Source organism: Ambystoma mexicanum, chromosome 10 (genome assembly GCF_040938575.1).
Source record: "Ambystoma mexicanum isolate Mex_15411 chromosome 10, UKY_AmexF1_1, whole genome shotgun sequence".
NCBI lineage: Eukaryota > Metazoa > Chordata > Amphibia > Caudata > Ambystomatidae > Ambystoma > Ambystoma mexicanum.
Window position 1 is genome coordinate 590410537 of NC_090932.1, and position 23679 is coordinate 590434215.

At 44.5% G+C, this 23679-nt stretch overlaps 1 protein-coding gene and 1 long non-coding RNA gene across 8 annotated transcripts in view; one reads left to right on the top strand and one right to left on the bottom strand.

The window, feature by feature from the left end:
- Positions 1-23679, bottom strand: part of KIF1A (kinesin family member 1A) — a 4129412-nt gene that overhangs the window by 1588032 nt on the left and 2517701 nt on the right. For all 7 annotated transcript variants that reach the window (XM_069618139.1, XM_069618143.1, XM_069618141.1 and 4 more), the window contains 2 exons: positions 21586-21652; positions 278-362 (listed from right to left, as the gene is read on the bottom strand). In XM_069618139.1, coding sequence (XP_069474240.1) covers positions 278-362; positions 21586-21652 — 152 coding nt within the window. The remainder of the gene's footprint in view (positions 1-277; positions 363-21585; positions 21653-23679) is intronic.
- LOC138491571 (uncharacterized) overlaps positions 9194-23679 on the top strand; it is a 333185-nt gene continuing 318699 nt past the window's right edge. Inside the window, exon 1 of the long non-coding RNA XR_011276041.1 lies at positions 9194-9295. This is a non-coding gene — a long non-coding RNA (uncharacterized lncRNA). The remainder of the gene's footprint in view (positions 9296-23679) is intronic.

Consider the following 23679-nt stretch of genomic DNA (forward strand, 5'->3'; position numbering starts at 1 on the left):
TCATTTAAAATCTTCCAGCCAACCCTCTTCATTGATGCAAACGCCATGTTAGTAGCACCTCTTGTGGCTAGTCAATGCAACATATCACTGTGATTGCATAGTCCTATAAAAGAGTCTTCCTCTTATTACTTCTACAAATGTGTACCTACTTAAATGGAAGAACAGAATGATGATAGATGCAGAAAGAGGAGGAAAGTGGAGAACTACTCACAGAACAGAAATTAAAGGAGACGTACATACCCCAGAAAAATCAAAGCTGGGTGAATGTATGACTTACCCACCACCAAATCTCTGACTTCCTTCCAGCGGATGTCACCTCCAGACTCATGTACAAGGGTGATGTTAATTCTTCTCTGGATACCCTATTTGAGAGAGAGAGAGAGCGACAGAGAGATAGATAAACAATGTCAGGGAGGGGAGACAACATTGTGTGTATGGAGTTAAGCCTTGGATAGAGTTTAAGAAAAGGAGCAGGAAAGCTGATTAGGTAAACAGCAGAGGAAGTCAGAAAAAAAGGTGGTAGGGAGGAAGGAAGGTGGAGCGACAGAGGGAGTCAAGGAAGGAAAACATGAAGAGAAATCAGGCAACTGAATTGGGAAGAATGTGTGAGGAGCACAGTCTGAGGATGACTGAGGAAAAGGGCTAAAAAGAGGCAGTGTGATAAAGTGGAGCAGTAAAGGTGCAGGATGAAGGCAGAACAAGGAGAAAAAAGCATGTGAGAAAAATTAAAAGTGACTCCAGTATTACTTCGGTTTCCCTAGACCTTGAGTCATACGACTGGGACATTCTCCTAATTGGCATTGAACAGGTGTGTAGCACTGACATTTAGTTTGGAACCCTAAATTGAAAGGCTCTGGCCACTAATATGCTCTGCCCTACCATACATCTTCCACCCAGAACCCTTTAGGTTAGTCCTCTGTTCTCTTCATGTGAGTTTAAACATATTATGCTCACGATAGAGTCAGCCGGATCGAGAGAGAGTAGCATGACTAATGGAGTTGCAGGATTAACAACAAATGAGTTGCCATGATGGGTCCCATTTTCTTATTCTTATATTGAAGCCTTTGCAGTCCTATGACTGGTATGATTCCCAAGAATGAGTGTACCATACCTGGGACCTCATTTGGGGGGTACACATGGGTAGTGTGAGAGCTCAACATGCTCTAGTCATTAAGCGATCATGCTATGTTAGTGTGAACCACAATCATATTCTCTCACACTTACCCCCACATGTGGTGATGCCTGAAAGCATCGCCACAGGATATAAATGGCTCGAGCCTCTGTGCATGGGCAGAGCACCACTAAACTTAAGTGAATGAAGGGTGCGTGAGCACTGAAATTATAAACTTAATTCTCCCATAAGATTCATGATTAATACATCTGCCAGGGTGCTACCTCTGACCTGGTGCACTGCATCACAGTCCGGGAGAACCATCCCAGCTGAAAGTAGGACACACATGGCGACGAGACAGATGTCACTCCACTGATGGCACCCCCTACACTCGCATTCAGAACAAACAAGCATTAGCCATCATATAAATCCAAAAATTCGATACACATGGAGCGCTGTCTCTTCTAGGGCTCAAATGGGCCATGTGGGTGGATAGACTTCAGCTGTACTAAATCGCCCACAATTTTGAAGTGAATACAAAAAATAAATCTGCCTTTCTGTTCTACCCTGGCCCAGGCATCCACAAAATATTCAAAATATTGACTCCCAATGGCACATTCTACAGGCAACCCAAGAGAATTCTAGCAGATTATTTCAGCCCTCAAGTAAATGTGGATTTTGAGCATTTTCAGTTGAGGCAACCCCAGAAAACCTCTCCAAAACCTACTGAAGCCTTTCATGCCAGGCACCGCCACCTGGCATCAACCTGCACTCTACTAAATATGACAAATGAGGTCAGGGCCCAACCAATTGAAAGCTGCCACTCCAAAAAGCTTTGGTGGCAGATTTAAAGGGAGCCTGGGCTGAGGTCTGGCTTGAATTGGTCAAATTTGCATTTGGAGTTCACATAGAAGTCATTGAAAACTTTCTATATGAATTCAAGTTGATTGTTCAAGGATTGGGTGCGTTGATTGTTGAAGGATTGGGTGCCTATGCACTCATTACATTTGCCTACACATTGACCAAACAATTCAACCTGCAGCCCTCAAGCACAGGTGCATACCTTTGCACCTTCGTCCCAAGGTAGAAGGGGAACTATGTAACTAGTGTAAACTAGAAGAAGCATGGATAATTTAAGAGGCACAAAGTCCCTCTTCGATTGTCGTAGAAAGAAAGCCCAAGAACTCAGATCTGCGCGGACATGCTGCTCCCTAAAAAGGACCTAAAGAGAGAAGGGCACCCAACTCCCACACTCGATGACACGCTAGCAGACATCCAGGCTCTCTGTTTTTCTCGAAACTAGACCCAAGGGCAGATTACCACCAAATGCTGCTACAACAGGAGTCAAGGTAAAGAACGACATTGCCTTCACACAAGGTTGCACCAATATAAGTGCCTAAGTTTCAGAGTGTCATCATCTGCAGAGGTTTTTCAGAACATTGTATGTGTAGCTGTGTCGGGATTCCTGGAGTCGTTAATGTCAGCGATGGCATACTTCACAAACATCAACCGCCCGTGCACTGTCCTGCAAAGAGTTGCAAGCATGGCCTTACCATCTATAAAGACAAATGCAAATTCCTGAAAACCCACCTTGAATTTTTCGGTTTGTGTTTCACAAAGCAGGGGTGTCCGGAGATCCCCAGAAGACAGAATGTGTAAAGTAGGCACCTGCACCACAGAATCAGTCCGAGAGGCGCAGTTTTCTTGGAGTGATAGATCACTTTAAAAGGTTCATCCAACACTTAGCAGCATTGCCTGAACCACTGATACGTCACACAAGGCAGCTGAACCTTGGGAGTGGAGCAAACCAAAACAAGAAGCCTTTGAAGCTACTAAAAATACCCTGGGGGAGTACACTGCCATGTCATACTTTGACCATCAAAAGCAAATAGAGTTAATCGTGAAAGATATATCACATGGCCTCTGAGCTGTTCTAACCCAATCTGCCCATCCCATTCACGAGTCGAGCACTGACATCCCTTGAATCTAGGTACTCTACCTATACCTTGTTGTCTCGACAATTGAAACATTTGTGAAAGACAATCAAAATAGGGCTGCCTGCTGTCGTCGCCTCAATCTTTTTGTTAGAAAGGAGGAGCTGTCAGTGGCAGTAAATGGTCTCCTTCTGAGCAGGTCACACATAGTCATTGCAGCATCGCTCACGAATCGCATGGTACACCTTGCCCATGTCGGACACCAGGGCATCAGCCAGACAAAGTGTGAGGAGCCAGGAATGAGACGTAGACACAGAGGAGACATATTATAGTTTTATAGACTTACAGCGAGGGCCGTACTAGGCGTTATGGGCCCTAAAGACTGAGTTAACGAGGTATGAAGGACCATAACGCCCGATACGGCACAAGCTGCATGTCTATAAAGCTATTAAAACACCCTCAATTTTTGTATTAAAGTACGATAAATGAGACGTGTTTATTGAAGTAGAAAAAATTGCCAAATGATACATAAATGTTGAAGCCACATTGACTTGGTTGTAGTTTTTTTATAGGGTGGTGGAAGGCGATTGGGTGGGAAAAGTATGCCATTAAAGGAAAATCAGGTGTGGGTATGCCAGCCCAATGTTTCATTTAAGGTTATTTCAGGTGTTTTTTTTTCACTACAGAAATATACGCTTCCAATTATTGCACACTTAAACACAGTAACAAAATATAGTAAGGTTACTCTGCATATAGATTAACTTAATGTGCTATGAACTTACATTTCTATGCTGTGGTTTTTCATTACACTTCCTATACTACGGTGCACCAAACAACCAAACAACGTGAGGAGGTGAGGGCAAGGTTCCCCGTGACTTCATTGCGATGAAAAATGATACATTCCACGTTCCATTTTAAACAAAAATAAAGCTCTTCCTTCACTGCAATTTCACACTCCTTGCGAACGGAACGGAAACCGGAAATCGCTTTTTCTGGCTTAACTTCAGTGGGCGGGGCTGCGTTGCACACGTTGGTCTTGCAACGTGTAACACAGAACGGAACGTTAACTCTTTCTGTTCGGAAATTGCACGGAGACCAATGTGGCAACTTGCATGCTTCAGTGTGAGCCACCAGCGAAGCGGGAACAGTTAAGCAATTACTTTGCGGGCTGTAATCAATCTACGGGCTATACCAGTTTGTGTAGCCCGCAGATTGCCCAATCAGGATTGTGGAAACACCACTAGGGTGTTCTAATATTAGTTATAAACTATTATTAAATTAAATGGCGTTGGAAAATGCCTCACTGCCCTATTTTAGGAGGGATTTCCCTACCTGAAACCAAACTACAGAGTCTGTGAATGTCCAAACAAAAGATGTGTCCTGTGTCCTTAATCCTATTCTGGTCTTCACAGTCTAAATAAACTCTAAAGGTGTAACAGGGATTGTTCTTGACTTTTCAAAGTGCTCAAATATTCATGTCCAACACAATAGTTCCAATTCAACAGAAATGCTTTTGTCATGAACAATGCTCTTCTTCCCAGGGATCATCTTCCTCCCCTAGGCTCCTTATATTAACTTTCAGTCGCACATCACTAGTAGGGAATTGGCTCCCATCCCCAAGCTTTCTCTTACTTTAATACTTTACAGTTCTATTTGGGATATGTCTTCTCGTAAGGACTTCGCTCTTGTCTTTATAGTTTACCAATAGCTCATTGAACCAAAGTACCTTTCCTTGCAGGTCTTTACAATATTCCTAGCATCAATTGTCACGTGGGAATTCTTCTGCCAGGTCACACTGCACACTTCTTTCACCTTTACCTGTGTACCTTCCGACCAGGACTTCACTCCTTAAATATTAACCTTCACCTGGTATACTCTCCTGCCAGGACTTTATTGTATAAACAGTTTGTTACACACATCCTTAACTTCATCTGGCCTACTCTCTTGCCAGGACTCTGTTACTTTAACACTTTATCTCACAGCTATTCAACTTCACCTGGTATTCCCTTTGACCAGGGCTTTATTATATAAATACTTTTTTGCACACATCTTTAGCTTCACCTGGTGTATTCTTGTGACAGGACTTTGTTACATGAACAGTTCATTACTCAAATACCTAAATTCTTATGGTGTATTTACTTTCCAGGACTTTGTCTTATAGAACACTTTTTTATCACACCCTTCATTTAGTATAGATGCTTGCCCGGTCTTTGTCAATGGGTAATTCAATCCTCCGCCAATTAGGGTTTAGTAATTCATTAACAATTCACATACTAAATCCTCTAGCTTCTCGTAGGGTTCTTAGGAAGCAGTTCCCTTTATTTAATAACTGGGTAACCCATCATCCCTTCTAGGTTCACTGACTAGTTCTGTTGTTGCTACACAGCAACCTTCATTCGTTGACAACCCAGTAACCCTACTTTTTTCCCAGGGCTTACTAATTGTCTGTTGTGGCTTTTCGTTCCTCTCCGCCTTGCTGTACTGCTCTCCTGTGCGTCTCCTCCAACGCTGCAGTCCCATGGTGTCTTTTTTCATGATATGCAGTCTCCACGGCTTTTGCTCTCCAAGCAGTGGACCGCCCGCACCGACGCTTCTCCGTTCCTTCTTCGGTCTGCTTCTCCGACCACTGTCTCAGCGTTCCTGCCTTCAACGCTGTACCGAGCCATATTACAGTTTGCGAGATGATTCGACATCTGCTACTTCTCCTCACTGCTGTCATCTGTGACCAGCCCGTATTTAAACTTCCCGGTCTGCTTACTCATTTCCCAACAGTTAGACTGCATTTTTTGCAGACCGGTCCTTGTAATCATCATCACTCTTCCTCATGTCAGTGGTTTTACAATTGGTTTCTGAATGACTTGAGGGAAGTGGATACTGAGCTTCCTGGGGAGTGATCTTCATTACTCCCTGCCTGTTCCTTGTCCCAGTCAGCTGTATGGTTTACCTAATGGGAGTTTGGGGATAAACACTCTAGCGTTATACAGAGGTGCCATTAATGCATGAGGGACTGGGGAGACACCCCTGAAAGGGAAAGGATGGCATGTGGTTTCCTCAAAGGACATCATTGAATCTCCCTGAGAGTCACCTCCTCTCCAGGTGAACCTCCATCATATAGCCACCCCCAGGGTCAGGATCAGGTAGTGGCAGCCATCCCCTGGCCACCTAGGGGGAAGCTATCCCATGGAAAGAAGTGATGATATCCTCAAATTCATCATACATGTTTTGCTTAAGGGAGAAGGTTTGGTTCCCTGATCTGGAGCCCACTTTCAAGGTGATAAAATTGCTCTGCATTCCTTACAATCACAGGCCTTGCCAAATCCCTGGCACCAACACAGTTCCTGCCCTTTAGAGAGAAATCCTAGGAGTACATTAGTGTGGAATGTGGTTCCTTACCGAATGGACAACACACCTTGGTGGTGATTGATGAGTAGTTAACTTATCTAGAGGTGGACCCGCAATAAGACACTGCTGATTGCCTCTGAAGAGCAGGTGAATGCAGGAAGGGTGATCTTCCATTTCCATCGACAATATCGCTCAGCACGCCATGCCACCTCTGGAGTAGCCTGCACCATGGTTCTACTAAGAAGAGCCTCCAGTATGACGATCCTGATGATTCCAGAGTAGAGGCCACCAACTTTTGATGCATGAACTTAAACGGAAAAGAGAATGAAGCTGAATGACTTAGAAAGCAGAAGAAGAAGACCATGAATGAAGACCATGAATGCCTTATACTGAAGTGGGCGATGGAGACCACAAAACAAATTCTCATTACCATTCAATCCAACACATTTAGTAGTAACTGCTTGAGACAGGTGTATGATAACACCAAGAGAAAGTTGATCATATATTACCCGAAACTTGGCCCATTTCAAACAACTTCTGGGAAGATCTGATGCAATGGATCTACATAGTGCACCTGAGTCCTACACATGCAAAAGCCCATCCCTTGCAGGAGCTGTTGGGAGTGAAGAGTGGACAACACCTGAGTTAGAGGGCCAGATGGTGGATGATGTATCTGAAAGACAAGACCCCCCACCTTCACTTGAAATCCAAAGGTACCCTTCTAAGAGAGTCACTTCACCACAAGAGAGACTCAAGGAATTTGTGTGGGGGTAATTCTCAAAATAAGTCTGCAGCATCCATTTCATTTTCGAGTAGGAGGGATGTGAGAGTGCAATGCGCTGTAGTCATTACACAGCTGTGCTGTGTTAGCACAAACCACAAACATACTCTCACGCACGTACCCTGACATGTGGTGATACCTCGAAGCATCATCAAGTGATATAAAAGGTCTCAGCTTGGGTGTACATGCCAGAGAACTCTGGCAGTAGTACCACTACACCTGAGTGTTTTTATTAATGGCAGACCATTGGAGTAAATGAGGGATGCGTGAGCACTTGGCTCTCTCATGAGATTTGTGATTAATAAATCTTCCAAGTGTGGCCACCTCTGACCTGCTCCACTGCCTCACAGTCCGGAAAGACCATCACAGCTGAAGGTAGGACACAACAAGTAGACGTTGCTTCCCTTGGCAACCTGTTTGCTACCCCTAACAGTGCCTCTGATACGCCGTTGCCAAAGAGCCACTGTCAGTTGCAGTTACAAATACGTGGCTCTCCGAGACATTTGTAGCCCTAAAACTTTACATATAATAAACAATTAATTCCTAACACATTAAGGTGTGGATTCTGATATGCAAGCAAAATAATAAGTGTCATTACTTGATGAAAATACACCTTCCTAATTTGCTCCATATTCTGTGCTACATATTTATGTTAATACCGAAAATGAAGCAAATAAGAAAAGTGTCATCACGTAATGACATTTTATTTTATTTTACATGGATCTCACAATCAGGCCCACGATATTTAAATATAAAGTAAAAATGCAAAAATGCTAATTTGGCACGACAAAGTACAAGAACTTATGAAAAATACAGATATCTTAGAAGTACTGCTCCTCACCAATCCTAATGCAGCTAAAACTAAATGATTACTCTGTGATTGGACAGACAGTAGAACGAAATCCATGAAGTTAACACTATTCAAAGAACATGCATTTTTGTGCAAAAAGCTAAACCAACTAGAACCGTACTTGAATTCATTTCCGAGTGTGTTATGGCCCACAAAAAGTCTGCTGGCTAAACGGGGCCAAATAAACAAAGGAGCAGAACGTATGTAGATTTGTTTCTGACTTGAACAAAGGTGAAACCATGAAGCACTTGGTTGTTGAATGCCTAGCTTTAATGAGTTTGAGAAAAAAGCTTTTCTTCTGCATCTTTTCAAGTTATTGTAATTTAACATTTGAAACATTGTTGGAGGCCATATTTAGCTCTCAAAAACAGAGGACTAATACAGCAGTGATTCAATTCTTGTTATTTTTAAATATAAATGAACCTGAGCAAAATATCACAGGAATTAGGAGTGATATAACATTATAATGTAAACTAGCATGTCATCACCCCTTTCCTTTGGCTCTCCTTCGTTTTTTGTCTAATTTTAATTAATTAATTGTCACAAGTATACTCTCAGGCATGTACAAATGATTATATCAATTTCAAACTTTTAACTTGATCTAATTCAGCAATGATGAAACAAATCATGTTCATTATAACAAAGTTTTATGATTAGTTTATTGATTGTATAGGATTTAATCATTTTGAAATCTGAAAAATTGTTTTCTAATTTGAAAAGTTGGCTTCGACCAGCTACATCAAATTTATAAAAATGTTTAAAACAAAATATAGAATAAAAATGACTGGGCTAACTGATTACAACAAGTTCTCTTTACAGTTCATAATACACAATCTACAATCCTAAACACAGTGTGGAGAGGGCAGGAGCCCCCACATCCAGTAAGGACCTAGCCCCCTGCAGAAGGAAGCCGTGCAAGCAATCCGAATGGTGACCACGTGCACCAAGTGAATCCTGATTGAGCGAGTACCCTGCCTACTTGGGCACCAATCTACCCGTCACCACCAGGGAAGTCCTGATTCCCCCTCCATCGGGTCGAAAATCAGCCCCAGACCACACGCTGGTTCAATAATTTCTAAAATGTCGGGCACAATGAGGATGAAAGCGAGGCTGAGCTGCTTCGGCGTTGCTATGCAACGCGTGTTTGTATATTTACATCCACGGGCAGGCGGAAGAGCCGGCGGCCATCCAAGGTGATCTTAAGGCTGCTGTGAACCCTGTTTTCCCCTGTTCGCGCCTAGTGCGCAGCCAAATATTTTCAACCTCACACGCAGTAGGTAAGCAATACCATATGCTCGAGCTACCCATTAGCTAAGGTCAACTCCTGCCGCAGGAGACTGGGCCTCACCATTTGTTTATCTAGCATTTTCAACTATTTATGCAGCACTAGATCGCTCACCAGACCCTACTGTGCACACAATTGACTGCCGCTGCTTAAGCACTGCCCACTAATGACTTTGATGCTCTGTGTGCATTAATTCCAAAATAATGCAGCCCATCATTGATGAATAGTGATTACTATTGCCCCTTACTGTTGAAAATCTGAATATGCTGCCCTTGATATGGACAAGCTATGAAGCTATCCTGGTACTGTCTCCGTTAGCATCAGCTAGGTAGCCACTCTAGCTTAAGTGGCTAAGTCACTGTTCCCTGTAGCTATTTACTCTGCTATCCCCACTGCTCTGGATAAGCATCAGCGTTGACCGCTGCACCAGTCCGAATTGCTAATCACCTACTGCTAACTGCTTTACAGTTTCTAAATGAGCCTACTCCATTAACCCCACTGTTTTTGAACTAGCCTATTCTGTTACCGCCACTGTTTTTGAACTAGCCTATTTTGTTCTTGAACTAGCCTACTCTGTTTTTTAACTAGCCTATTCTGTTTTTGAACTAGCCTACTCTGTTTTTGAACTAGCCTATTATGTTACCCCCACTGTTTTTATACTAGCCTATTCTTTTTTTGAACTAGCATATTCTACTACCACCATTGTTTTTGAACTAGCCTATTCTGTTACCCCCACTGTTTTTGAACTAGCCTATCTATCAGCCCTATCGCACTGAACACGCTCACCTGATACGCCCACTAGCGTGTAGCAGCGCACCACCATATCCTCATTTTAATGAACCTATCCACGTCATCCACCTCCTGTCCTAGATATCTACCTACACTATGAACAGATATACTAGCCTAATATTGTTACCAACACTGGAATTATCTCCATGATACACTTTCACATACACACATAGATAGGTGACACACCATGATTAGCTTACTTTGTATCTTTCCACTAATACTTACCTCTATATGGCCTGATATCAGACCACTTTACAATACTACAATGGAGCACCTTAGGTACCCAAGACCCCCCTTCACCACGTACAGTACGATTCCACCCACGCTATTTCTACCAGCACTTATTCCCACTAATTGGGACTCCAGAATCAAGCCAACCTCATTCCTACCCACACTATACCCACTCACCTCTCCTAATGTAAGACATGGCACACCCGTCTTGTATGGCATACCTATCGCTCCTACTGTTGTCAAAATGCCCTATCTACGAACAGGTATACCTACCATTAATCCTGACATAACTGAGCGCAATAATAGACTAGGTAGTAGACTACCCACGAACTGGCATGCACTAGCCAAACATAAATACAAGACCACCTCCTCAGCACGTACAGAACTCGCTAATGACAAGCCCATGTGTAAAAATAAAACCCACACTAATACACCTAACAGCCCTGTTGACATTAGTCCCAGCCTGACCCAGAAAGGTATACAGAAGCAGCCTAAAAAAGGGGCACTAATAAATGCCAGTTCCCTTGTTGCCCATGCAACTGAGATTGCAGACATCATACTAAACAACAACCTCGATTTCCTTGCAGTGACAGAAATGTGGTTGCACGATGTAGCAGACCCGTCCTTAACCCTAGCTGTCCCCGACAACTATTCTACCCTTAGAGATGACAGACCTAAACCTTGAGGAGGAGGAACAGCTATTATCTTCAAATCCACCCTCAGCATGAGATTAGCCACCTCCCCCCCTCTGGCATCTTGCAAACGTCTCTCAATTAAGTTCCAAACTTCACCTAAAAATACCATTACCATCCACCTTATCTACAGGCCCCCAAGCCCTACCGGGTCCTTCGAAGAAAACATTACATCACTAGCAGCCGACTCTACCAAACCCACGGTGCAAAACATCATCCTAGGTGACTTTAACCTTGGCTATAATGATACCAATGACCTACATGCCACCTCTCTAGCTAACGCACTAGCGAAACAAGGTTTCATACAAATAAGTACCAAACCTACCCATGAGAAGGGCAGAATACTTGAATGGGTAGCAGATCTTAATTGCAATATTACCCTAATGGGTTCCACACCACTCTTGTGGTCCGACCATTACCTCATCTCCCTAGAACTCAATGTCAACAACCAAGAGATGAAGAAGCCCATCACTGCACCACCCTGTCTCACTAGAAACAAACGCAATATTACAGCGGAGGCTTTAATACCCTTGGTAATCGCTGTACTCAATGCACTACTGTCCACTAATGACCCCAACCTGCTAGTTGACATTTACAATGACTCCATGACTAAAGCCATAGACACTATTACCCCATTAAAACTATGCAAATGCAAACCGAGAGCACACTTGAACTCTTGGTTCACTACTGAACTTAAAGTACAACGCACAGAAAAGAGAAAACTAGAAACACTCTGGAAATCTACCCCCTCTCTAGAAAACAAAACCAACCTTACCACTATAACGGCCACCTACGTAAGGGAGATAATCTGCACCAAAAAAGAAACCTTCAATGACAGAATAAGCCAAGCAGCATCCAGTACTAAAGAGTTATTTAATATCCTAAGAGAGCTAGAAAACCCTAACCCGCCGGCAGACACGTGCCAAGGATAAACCTTGGTGCACCAGCATACAAAATGCCCTCTCTAACAAAATCAATGGGCTCCAGACCAAAATAGCAGACAAAAGATTCCAATTTACCACTGGCAACCCTTCTACTACAATACCACCTTCCACTGCATACCTCAATTCAGGATTCAAATTCAATAAGGTCTCCAGACCTGAAGTTCAAAGAATTATAGCATCTCTAAAACCATCTAACTGCAAAGGCGACAGCTGCCCCGCTCAGATTATAAAAGATGCTGCCAGAGATCTAGCCCCCTTCATCACCCAACTTATTAAATACTCTTTCGCTAGCAATTCCGTCCCAAGTAACCTGAAACAGTCCTGGGTTCTCCCTCTACTGAAGACACAAACTTTAGACCCGCCTATACCCACTAATTATAGACCGATCACGACAGTTCCCTTTTTATTGAAAATCTTGGATAGAGTTGCATACTTGCAAATTCAATAGATCATAGAATTGGGAGTATTGCTGTGCCATGGGTTTATGTTGTGAGAAAACAGGTGGGTGGGTATTAATCCATGACCTACCCTTTAGTCAACCCAACATTGTTGCAATTAATGCTTCGATGAATGTCACCTCTAGTCCTATTGACTAAACAGGTGGGATACCTGACGTAAGAAAAAAGAGATAAAGACACACAGTCTGTATAAAAAAGTACAAAGTTGTTTTGTATTAGCAACATAAAACATCAAACAGAAAATTGTTTGTAATCATTAAAGGCATGGGCAAATGAAAATCAAATCAAGAAAAACACACACCTTTTGTACATTCATATTCCTTAATCATACGACATGTAGATTTCAAATTTTGGGCGGTGGTGTGAGGTCGAAGGGGAAGTATGCATAGAAGGAAATTGGAAAAAAGGTGGGGGGGAAGCCATAAAGTCGTGATAGCAGCAGGAGTGAGACAGAATCATTCCTGTCCAACATGGTGGTATGAGCAAATCATTAGGCTAAACAACAATTTGATCATATTAGGGTTGGGAGTGTCGTTTTGTTGCTCCCGTCAAAGGTCTAAGTTGAAAAATGCCGAAAAAATCTTGATGGCATTTTATTCTTCCTCGGACGTGACTTCGTACTCCGAGGCTTGAGTTTGCCAACGCTGTGGGGGAATGTGTTCACAAGGTGAGAAAGGGAAAAGCAATCTATGTGTGGGTGCATCTAAAACACCCACACTCCCCTCACATTTGGTGCGTTTCGGCGGTTTGAAACCAAAAGGTATTTGAAAAGTTGAAGTATTCCGCCTTCATCAGGGCAATGGTCGAATTCTGCAGGGAAGAAAGAAGAGAGAGCCCCTGGTGAAATGGAAGCTGGGGAATGCCTTGAGATTGGCAATCAATGCCTATTTTAGAGGATGTCCCAAGAGGTAGTCAAAGGTTAGAGGTGAGGTTTTTTCGTTAGAGAAAAAGAGGGAGAAGGAAGCTAAAGAGAAGAGAACTCCACTATGCTGGCATGTTTTAGGTAAAAAAACAATTGGATTAAGCTTTCTACCGTGACCGCCTTAATCACTGGTGAAAGGGATAGAAAGGAAGTGCAAATATTCTATCCAAATGTTCCCAAAATAGCCGGTGCCTTGAGGGCCTCGGTCCCACACCGATCCAGTGCCATGTGGTTGGTGTAAATCTGTGTGTGTGTAGGTCTGCATACAGTGGTGCTAGGTTACCTTGGTGCTTGGAAGGTTGTGATCATCCTAGGTCACATCTGTGTGGCGAGCCAGGTAGTCCTTGGGGGTGGATGAAAAAAGGCTCCGGGATGTGGGAGTCACTGTTTTCAAGGCTCACTCACTTGTGTTGAAATCCCGTCAGCCTAGCTAGATACACAAAATGGGGGTGAAAAGTGTCAGTGCTGGTGGGAGGCACTGCATGGGTAGTGACACGGCATATGTGGAAACTAATGCAGGGTTGTCGTGTACAAAGCTCACCTGTGTGGCAGTTGTTGTCTGGACCAAAAACTGGGTGCGCCAAATGTACAAAGTCGAAGAATCCCTGAGCACAAGGTGCTTATCGCCTGGAGATGGTACCAGGATGTGTCTGGATCCGGGGTGCCTCCTGGACTTGAAAAAAGAGAAGGGGAGCAAAGGGGGGGCAGAGAGGGGGGGGAAACGTGATGAGACACCTACAATTGGTGAGGGGAGTTTGCAGTCTAAATGGAGTGGATCCATAGGTTTGATCACTGCCTGAAATAAAGAATTCTTACCCGTGAGGGTACACTGCGGCTCGCGTAAGTGAGGGCAACTCTGTTGCTTGTAGGCAGGTTTTGGGGCCAGTCGTTTAGAGACAGAGCCGGCTAGTGAGCAAGAAATAGTAGTGCTCACTGTGGGGCGCCGGAGGCGGCTCTCGGCGCTCGCCGCGTGAGAAGGTTGCTGAAAGCCGCGCTGATTTGCAGCATCACCTAAAGCTGCCAGATCTGCTCTCCCTGCTGAGTCAGTGCAGGGCGGGGGAGTGTTCTGGCAGCTAGGCAACAGACGCTGATGCTGGCCGAGGGGGCGTGGCTTGTTACGGCTGTGTCTCGAAGGGAATCAGAGCACCAACAGGCAATGAATGAAGGGGGAGGTGAGTAGGGGAGGGTGGCAGGGGGACGAATGCCAGCGTTGGCATAATGCCGGAGCGACTACAGGCAGCATAGGTACGTTGCATGTAGATGTGTGGATGTGTGCTCCATTTTGCCTTTTGCAAAACTGTGCATTTGGATCGGGTAAGCAGATAAGTCAGCAGGGTGTGTGAGGAGCGTAGGGTCACGTGATCCTCAGACAGTGACCCCCGTGAGTGGGGTAGTTCATGAGTGGGTTTGTTTTGAATGTTGGTTGCATTGGGGGTGGAGGCGGTATTAGCACAGGAGGTGCCAGTGTGGGCCTGTGCATAAATCTTATCGGCACATGAAAGCCCCAACCATTTATTTAAAGCTGGTGGTTGTGCAACTCATTGAGGCCATGGTCAAAAGTATTTAGTCTGTAGATCCATCTGCTCTCTAGGTTGAGGAGCCTGGTCTGAACGTTAGGACCTGAGTCCACTTTCTCCAAAACCCACCATATGAGGTCATCAGGTGTATGGCGAGTCTCTATGTAGAGTCTCTATGTAATGCGTTACCATAGGTGACGTCAGGTGTTTACACCGGATCCTGGATCGGTGTTCTGAGATCCGGGTTCCCACCTTGTGCATTGTTTGGCCTATGTATGGGTAGCCACAAGGGCATTGGATACAATAGACCACCTGACTGCTTTTGCAGTTTGTATGATGTTTGAGAGTCCATTCCCTCCCTTCGATGGGGAAGATCTTGATTTTCTTTGTGAATGTACATACTGAGCACGACCCGCAGGGGTAGTGCCCAGTTGTCTTGCGTAAATTCCACAGACCAGTGCCCATGGATTCCCGTATGTACATGGAATGTACTAGGTGCTCTTTTATGTTTCGAGCCCTTTTAAAAGCAAATCTTGGTAGTTGTTCTTCCGGTAGTTGTAATCTTACTATCGGCCAATATTTGTGGATCATCTTTTTGATTTTGAGAGATATTGGCCCATGTGTGGTAACACACGTGATTCTGTTTGGTGCCTCCTCTCCCTGTGATGATTCAGATTCCAGGAGGGTGTCCCGATTGGTAAATCTTGCTCTTTTTTGGGCATTAGAGACAAGTTTTTTAGGGTATCCCCTCTGTTTCAGTCTGTAGGCCAAAAGGTCAGAGTTGGTATAGAAGTCTGATAATGATGTACAGTTTCTTCTAACACGCAAAAACTGGCCGTACGGGAGGTTAAGTTGGACATGTTTGGGATGATCACTTTTGAAATGTAGGAGAGTATTTCGATCTGTTGGTTTCCTGTATAAATTGCAAGCAAGTTTTCCTTCCGTTGATGATATTTGAAGGTCCAGGAAATGGATGGTTTGGCAGTCATATTCCATATTGAATTGGATATTCTCATCACGGGCATTGAGCCAGGTTAAAAAAGTTTGAAGCGCTATTTCGTCCCCGGACCACAGGAAAATGACGTCATCGATGTCACTTCGCCATTCCTGGATGTGAGCTATCCAGGGGTTCGTTGGGTTATATACATGTTTATCTTCGAAAGTGGCCATGGATAGGATGGCCAGGCTCGGGGCGAAAGTAGCGCCCATCGCTGTCCCTTTAGTTTGCAGGTAGAACTGTTTATTGAAGGTAAAGACATTTTTGCATAGGGCCAGGGTGATGAGTTCTATGATGAATTCTGATGGCACTGGAAATTGGGTGTTGCTGCGTGTGAGGTGTTCAAAGACACAATCTATGGCTGCTTCTTGAGGAATGGATGTGTAAAGTGATTTGATATCCATAGTCACTAGAAATTGAGATGTAGTTTCAAATGGAAAGCCTTCGAAGATCTGGATAGTATGGGTTGTATCACGTAGATATGCTTTGGTTTTGATACTAATGGGTTTCAGGAACCAATCGATAAATCTACAGGTTGGTTCCAATATTGATCCACATCCCGATACAATCGGTCGTCCTGCGGGTTTCTGTGCATCTTTATGAATTTTTGGGAGAGCGTATAAACATGGAGTACGCTCTTGGGAGGTAGTCAGAAAAGATGCTTCTTTGGTTGCGATCCATTTGCGGTCAGCCGCAAAAGCGACCATTTCGGCGATCTCCCTCTTGATCTCGGGGGTAGGGCCCTTTTTAAGCAGATGATAGCTGGTCTGGTCTCTTAGGAGGTCCATGACCATTGAGGAGTATTGTTCATTGGTCATCACGACAATGCCCCCTCCTTTATCCGCAGGTTTGATTACAATGTCTCGATTGTCGGCCAGTTGTTTCAAAGCGATCCTTTCTTTTTTGGTTAGGTTCTGCCGCCTGGGGTAGTGCCTATTGCTCAGTCTCTTGATGTCCCTTAGCACACACCTCTCGAAAGTAATCAGATCCTGTGGTGTCTGGTTGTCGGTAGGTGTAAAAGTGGATGGTGGGTGGAGACCTGTATCCGTGTCTCCTTCTATCTCATCGTGTTCCTTAAAGAAGACATGTAGTCTAAGGGTTCTGAAAAAGCGTCTCAATTCCACTTCAGTATTGTACCAATCAATGTTGGTAGTCGGTACAAAGGAAAGGCCCTTGGATAAAACCGAGTTTTGGCTTGATGTGAGGTTGATTGCTGCCAGATTAAAAAGGGGTACCATATTCTCAGAATCTACCGTTGGCGTCTCCGTTGTCGGGGGCGTCTGCGTGGTCCTTGGTCCGGCATATTCCAGGGTGGGGGGTACATGGGTGGTCCCCATCCTCCTCCTGGGCCGCCTCTTCCTAAAAAAGGAAACTGTGGAGGTGGAGGTGCTGGAAATTGCTGTCGGCCAAATTGTGGTGTATACGGTGGATAACTGTAGTTAGATCCACTGCCGGACGAGCTACCGCTCGATCCTGAAAAGGTCACTCTCCTCCTCCCACCTCGTCCTCTAGTGTTGGGTGTGCTGCCTTGTTGTTTGTGTGATTTAGCGTAGTCGTCTGACGTGTAAGGGTAGACAACTTCTGTGTTAAAATCTTTAATGTCTTTGTGCAGTTTATTCGTTTTCCTGGCAATAGTGTTGGTTTTGAATACCTCAAACTGTTTATTAAGTTCATTCAATTGCTCTTGGGCATTGATTATAGCTGTATTCGTTTTGAAATTCGTCTCTTCAGTTTCAAGGGTTTTCTGTAGGTCTGCACTAATACGTTGGGCAGTCGCTATCGTTAAGACCACCAAGTCACGACTACATTTTGTAGCAATGAAGCTAAAGTTGGTTGTGTACTCCTTGTCCTCTAGGAACAACCGTGGTTCGTTCCTTACAATCAGGCCCTCAGGGATGATGCTTGATCTCAAATATTCCCTGAGGAAATGCCCATGTAATTCAGTCCTAAAGGTTTTCTTTTTAAGTTTTAAAATATCTTCCGTGCTACTGGCCTGGACTCTTGGCTGGTTAGGATCTGGGGGGTCAAAAAAAGAGGGGCCTCTAATTAGTTCAGACGTTTGCTCTTCTGAATAGCTAAGAGTGGCACTTTCTGCCATACCTGGTCACAAGATTGGCAGGGGGGATGCACTCATGGGCACCCAGCACCAGGGAACATGAATATGTGGAGAAAAAGAAAATTCAGTAGAGCATTTTAGTGCTCTGAGTAGGCAAGAAAAAGAAACGCGTATTGGTATACAAATGTCCTCCAGACTGGGAATGAAAATTCAGAATGAGTGAGTTTCCCAGTTTAGGAGTTCCTACACCGAACAGACAACCTAGTATTGTCAAAAAGAAGGGAATGAGGGTTCATATCAATCCCCCTAGAATAGGGGGAAGGGGTTCAGTGTAGCCCGATCGGAGGCACAAGCAAAACAGGGCAAGTAAACTATAGATCATAGAATTGGGAGTATTGCTGTGCCATGGGTTTATGTTGTGAGAAAACAGGTGGGTGGGTATTAATCCATGACCTACCCTTTAGTCAACCAACATTTAATGCTTCGATGAATGTCACCTCTAGTCCTATTGACTAAACGGGTGGGATACCTGACGTAAGAAAAAAGAGAGAAAGACACACAGTCTGTATAAAAAAGTACAAAGTTGTTTTGTATTAGCAACATAAAACATCAAACAGAAAATTGTTTGTAATCATTAAAGGCATGGGCAAATGAAAAGCAAATGAAGAAAAACACACACCTTTTGTACATTCATAATCCTTAATCATACAATTTCAAGACTATCTAGAATCTAACCAATTACTCGGAACCCGTCAATCTGGCTTCAGACCTCAGCATCGAACGGAAACTGCCCTTGTCGACATCAAAAGCCAGATCGACGAACTACAAGACAAAGGCAAAGTTGCCATCCTACTCCTCCTACACTTATCAGCTGCCTTTGATCTGGTAGACCATAAAATATGATGTGATCACCTATCATCGGCAGCTCACTTCTCCATCTCTGCAGTCACATGGATACAATCTTTTCTTGCAAACAGAACAATGTGTGTCTTTTCACCGACTGCCGCAGCAGACCCAATCCCCATCACTTGCGGAGTCCCTCAAGGCTCCTGCGTATCGCCCACTTTGTACAATATTTTAACAAAGCCACTATTCGACAAACTGGACCGTCTGGGCATCACTTACACTAATTACGCAGTCAACACCCAGATACTCCTATCACTGTCAGGAACTTATGACACAGACGTCGGCCAGATTAACGAAGTCTACACCATCATTCATGCATGGATGGCCACACATGGCCTCTGCCTGAGTGATGATAAGACTGAGCTACTCCTAGTCGGCTCACCTAACAACCTTCTAAAATTGAGCCCCAACTACACAAGCGTCCCTATTGAGGGGAACAATATACAGATCGTCAAAAACGTAAAACCTTAGGTTTTTACCACGATGCCAACTCCAAACTAACTAAACAGGTAAGCATGACAGCCTCTGCCACCCCCTATACCGGCAAGTTGATTAGGGCATGCAGACCCCTATTTTATCCCCAACAGCTGCCACACAATGGCCAAAGCTCTCATATAATACAAATTGGACTATTGTAATGGCCTATACTTAGGCGCTAGCAAATTCATAAAAAACAAATTGCAGATCCTGCAAAACAATGCACTTAGAGCAGCATTAAACATCTCTAGAAGAGAGCATATTTCAGCTACCAGAAAGCACCACAAATGGCTCTCCATACAAGAGAAAATTGACCTAAAAACTATCTGCCTCACTCATAAAGCTCTCAACCACCAAGCACCACTTTAGCTCACTGACAAATTCACCTGGAAACTGTTTTCCAGAACCACAAGATCATCCAAAACTTCCTGCCTGGTATTGCTTAGGCAAAACCTTAAACGAGCCGGCGGTGCCAGCTTCCCGGTTCTAGCGGCACAACTATGGAACTCACTACCACAGGACATCAAAACTATTCAAGCATTTGATAAATTCCGAAGTCCCATTATCACATGGCTACTTAACAAAAACTAATGCCACTACGCTACGCTACACCTTACTGCTCTAAACGCTTTGACCTACCAACTATTACTGCATATTGTCTATTTAAAATGTATACCTCAATCATATTTCACCTGCATAAAACTGTATTTCACCTGTACTTCAGCTTCTATTTAAAGATGTACCTCAATTATATTTGACTATATAAAATTGTATTTCACCTGTATAAAATGTACCATTTAACGGTTATTCTTATCCTAGCGCCAAGATACCCTCGGGTCAGGCGTGCTATATAGATAAAATAAACAAACAAACAAACGTTTTGAAAGCACTTGTGCATAATTAAAGTCACTAACCACTTAAATTAGCAGTACCAGAGACAGAATAGCAAGAAGTGTGTAATGCATTATGGCAGCCTTTTATTACAATCACACAATTCGTTCCAACGTGCCATATTTGCCTAAGGATGAAGCAGGTCAAGCCGCAACCAAGTATTATGATTTTGAACCAAATCGAGATAAAGGAGGGGTTTACCAATTACAAGTTTGAACAAGAGTGTTACTCCAAAAAAACAATGAGAAAATAACAAGGTGGAAAAGACTGAGATTTTCTGATCTAATTTTTGCGGTTTTTTTCGCACATTTGTATTAAAAAATAGATGGGGTTGGGGCAAGGGTATACCTTAAGCTAGGGAAAAGTGGGGGCGTTGCAGGGGTCTCACCTGTATTATAAAAAAAGTGCAGATAGACAAAAAAATGTTTATTCGATCAAAAACAACTGTCTTCTCGACCTCTTTTGTCGATTTTGTCAGATAGATCCTGAACAAGTATCTAACCACCGAAAGCCTACTCCAAACCACCTCCATGCCTTCACCCCAGTTGTCTGGCAGAGCTGTGGAGTTCAGACGTTGTCTAGCCTGTAGTGGAATCACTATAGCATCAGCAAACCAGGCCATGTTACTTTACCAATGTCACAAAAGACAGCTCTCAAGTTTAAAAAACCACCAGATAGTATACAATTCACAGAGTGGCAATCTTTACATAATGAGGATTCTTCTCCATGCCAGATTTTTTACCAATGCTATGGTGCCATTATGGTTTAATTTATCTCCAATTCAATCAAAATTAGTCTCACTGTGTAAAACTATATTTGGACTCCAATAGGTATTTTCAATAACATTAAACTCTCTTAGGCATGTAAGCCCCATATTGCAGGCCCATACATAGCTTGGGTCAATGCTTTAGCTCGGTGCATAGTAATTACAGTTTTGTAGATTAGATAAACTCTGCATTTTCTGTAAAATGCTCAAATGGGCCCTGTCAATGGCTTCATGTTCAACTGTTGATCTGAAATCTGTGCCATCCAAGTTAATTTGGAGGCAAACCAAATCCCGAAATAATAAAACGAAAAAGCCTGCTATAGGGGCCAAGTAAATATGGAGTAGCAAGTTTCCACAACAGTGTGTGTGCGTTGAGGGGAAAAAAGAAAATGAGTTATGGGGGATGTGCAGCTCCATATTACACAAGCTGTGTTACATCAGGTGCCAGTGGAATAAGTGACACCATGACAAAACTGGTCTTAATCCGCACCTGTGTCCTACACTGGCTGCTAAAAGTCTTACAGATCCAGTATGTTTCTTCATCTACTTCCATTAAAAATGTACATATCGATACAGAAGAAGTGGAAACAGAAGTGTTTTAGAGGGAACATAAAGCATATGGTGCTATGGAAGTACCTGGTGCAGGAGGAAGGTTCCATGGCACGGCATTCCCCCATTGTGATCCACGACAGCAGGGATGTAACTGAAAGGAAACAATAAGAAAGACATCAAGACTATAAGAAAGACTTTAATATCACGTTATTGTTCAAGGAATGTGTATCTACTGTGCCCTCCCTCCATCAACACCCTTCCTCCAGATGTGCCAGCACCAGCACAAACTATCATTAATGATAAGAAGTTGGGATCAAATTTGGACCCTCTGTATAAAGCCATCCCAGAATCTACCAGTAAATGCAATCCACCTAGTCCGACAGAGAGACACTTCCCCGCCTCTGACTCTTTGTTCCAAATCAAGTATTTTACCTGCAACATGGAAATCCTTTCATAATGATTTCGATAATGTACCAAGTCTGGGTGTTATACGTGATTAAAAGGGACGCAGCCCCTTTAAGAACAGATACACTGGGAGAAGCGGGAAGAGGGAGGAAAGGGAGGGGCCAGGCAAGGAAAGAGTTAGTTACATTATAGGAGTAAATAAAGGCAGTTCACAGCAGGCAAGGCTCCGTCTCGTTATTACGTGTGGATGTACATGAGCGAGTGGAGCCCAACACTGGCGACGAGGCCGACACGTACCCCGTGTGACGGCAGCAGTGGAGGGCTGTGAGCCCAGCAGATCTAAAGAGCGTGCGCTCTGTGACGGAGCAGCGGCCCGTGTGCCCTGCCGGAGGGCCCGTGTGCCCAGCAGTTCGAGGGGGCCTTACGTGCCCCGTATTAGAGCAGTGGCCCGTGCGCCCGGCCTGTGCGCCCAGCAGTTTTGGGTGGGCCCGTGTGCCCTGCAATCGTGCAGAGGTCCGTGTGCCCTGCTGAAGGGCCCGTGTGCCCTGCAAGTGCGGTGGGCCCGTGCGCCCTGTGAATGCTGAGGTCCATGTGCTCTGCTGAGGGGCCCATGTGTCCAGCAAGTGTAGTGGGCCGGTGCGCCCTGTGAATGCAGAGGCCCGTGCGCCCCTGACGGAAGTCGCAGCAGCTGTGGAGCTTCCAGTGAAGAGAGAACCGGACCAGCAACTACGGAGCCGCCAGCAGAAGAAGGAGAAGACTACCGCGCTGCAGGCCCAGCTGATCCATCTGCCCACCAGGAGAGGATGAGAAGAATCACCCGACGGTCGCAACGATCAAAGTAAGGAGCGCGGACGGGGGCTGGGAGCGAAAGGAGCCACGGCCGAGAGAAACCCCGTGTCTCCCAGAGTGACAATTGGAAAAAAAAAATGATAAAACCCAGCGAGGTTAACCCTGTGCCTCCCGCTCAGTGACACCAGACAAAAGAGGGAAACCCTGTGTCTCCCAGAGTGACAATTGAAAATATACGGATAAAACCCAGCGAGGTTAACCCCGCGTCTCCCATCTAGTGACGCTAGAAAATATTGGAAAGAATATGGCGCTGCAAACAGTAACGCAGGCCCATGTGAAAGGCCAAACCCAGGGCCCAACGATGCCACGAGAACACCACAGAACGTCATGGCTGACCCACCTTACCAGGCCAGCCACCTGAAGTACCTGGAAGGCAAGACCACACCCAATACCTGACAAGAGACCCCAGTGCTGCCCAGAGACATCCACAACCGGCGCCCACGAGCCACCTGAACCACTAAAGAGCATCCAGCTACGCCACCATGTCGAATCAGGACGCACCGGTCCCCACTGCCCAACCACCAGGGACACCCTCCTCCCATGCTAGCGTAATGAGGAGACCCGCCCCATTCACACTGAACCCGCACCACGACCAGGGTAAGCGATGGGAAGAGTGGGTGGAAGAGTTTGAGGACTTCATAGGTGCCATCGGCACACAAGAACCAGCCAACATACTCAGCATCTTTGCCAACGTCACAGGGAGAGAAATTAAAAACATCATACGCACGATCCCCCTACAAGACCGCACCACGTATGCGAAACTCCTACAAGCCATCAATGAGAAGATTGTCATCTCACCCAATCGCGAATATGAACAATACACTTTTAATCAATGTGGTCAACTCCCTCATGAATCAATAGGAGAATTCATCATTCGCCTTCAAAGAAAGATAACAAAGTGCTACTTCGCCAACTTTAATGACG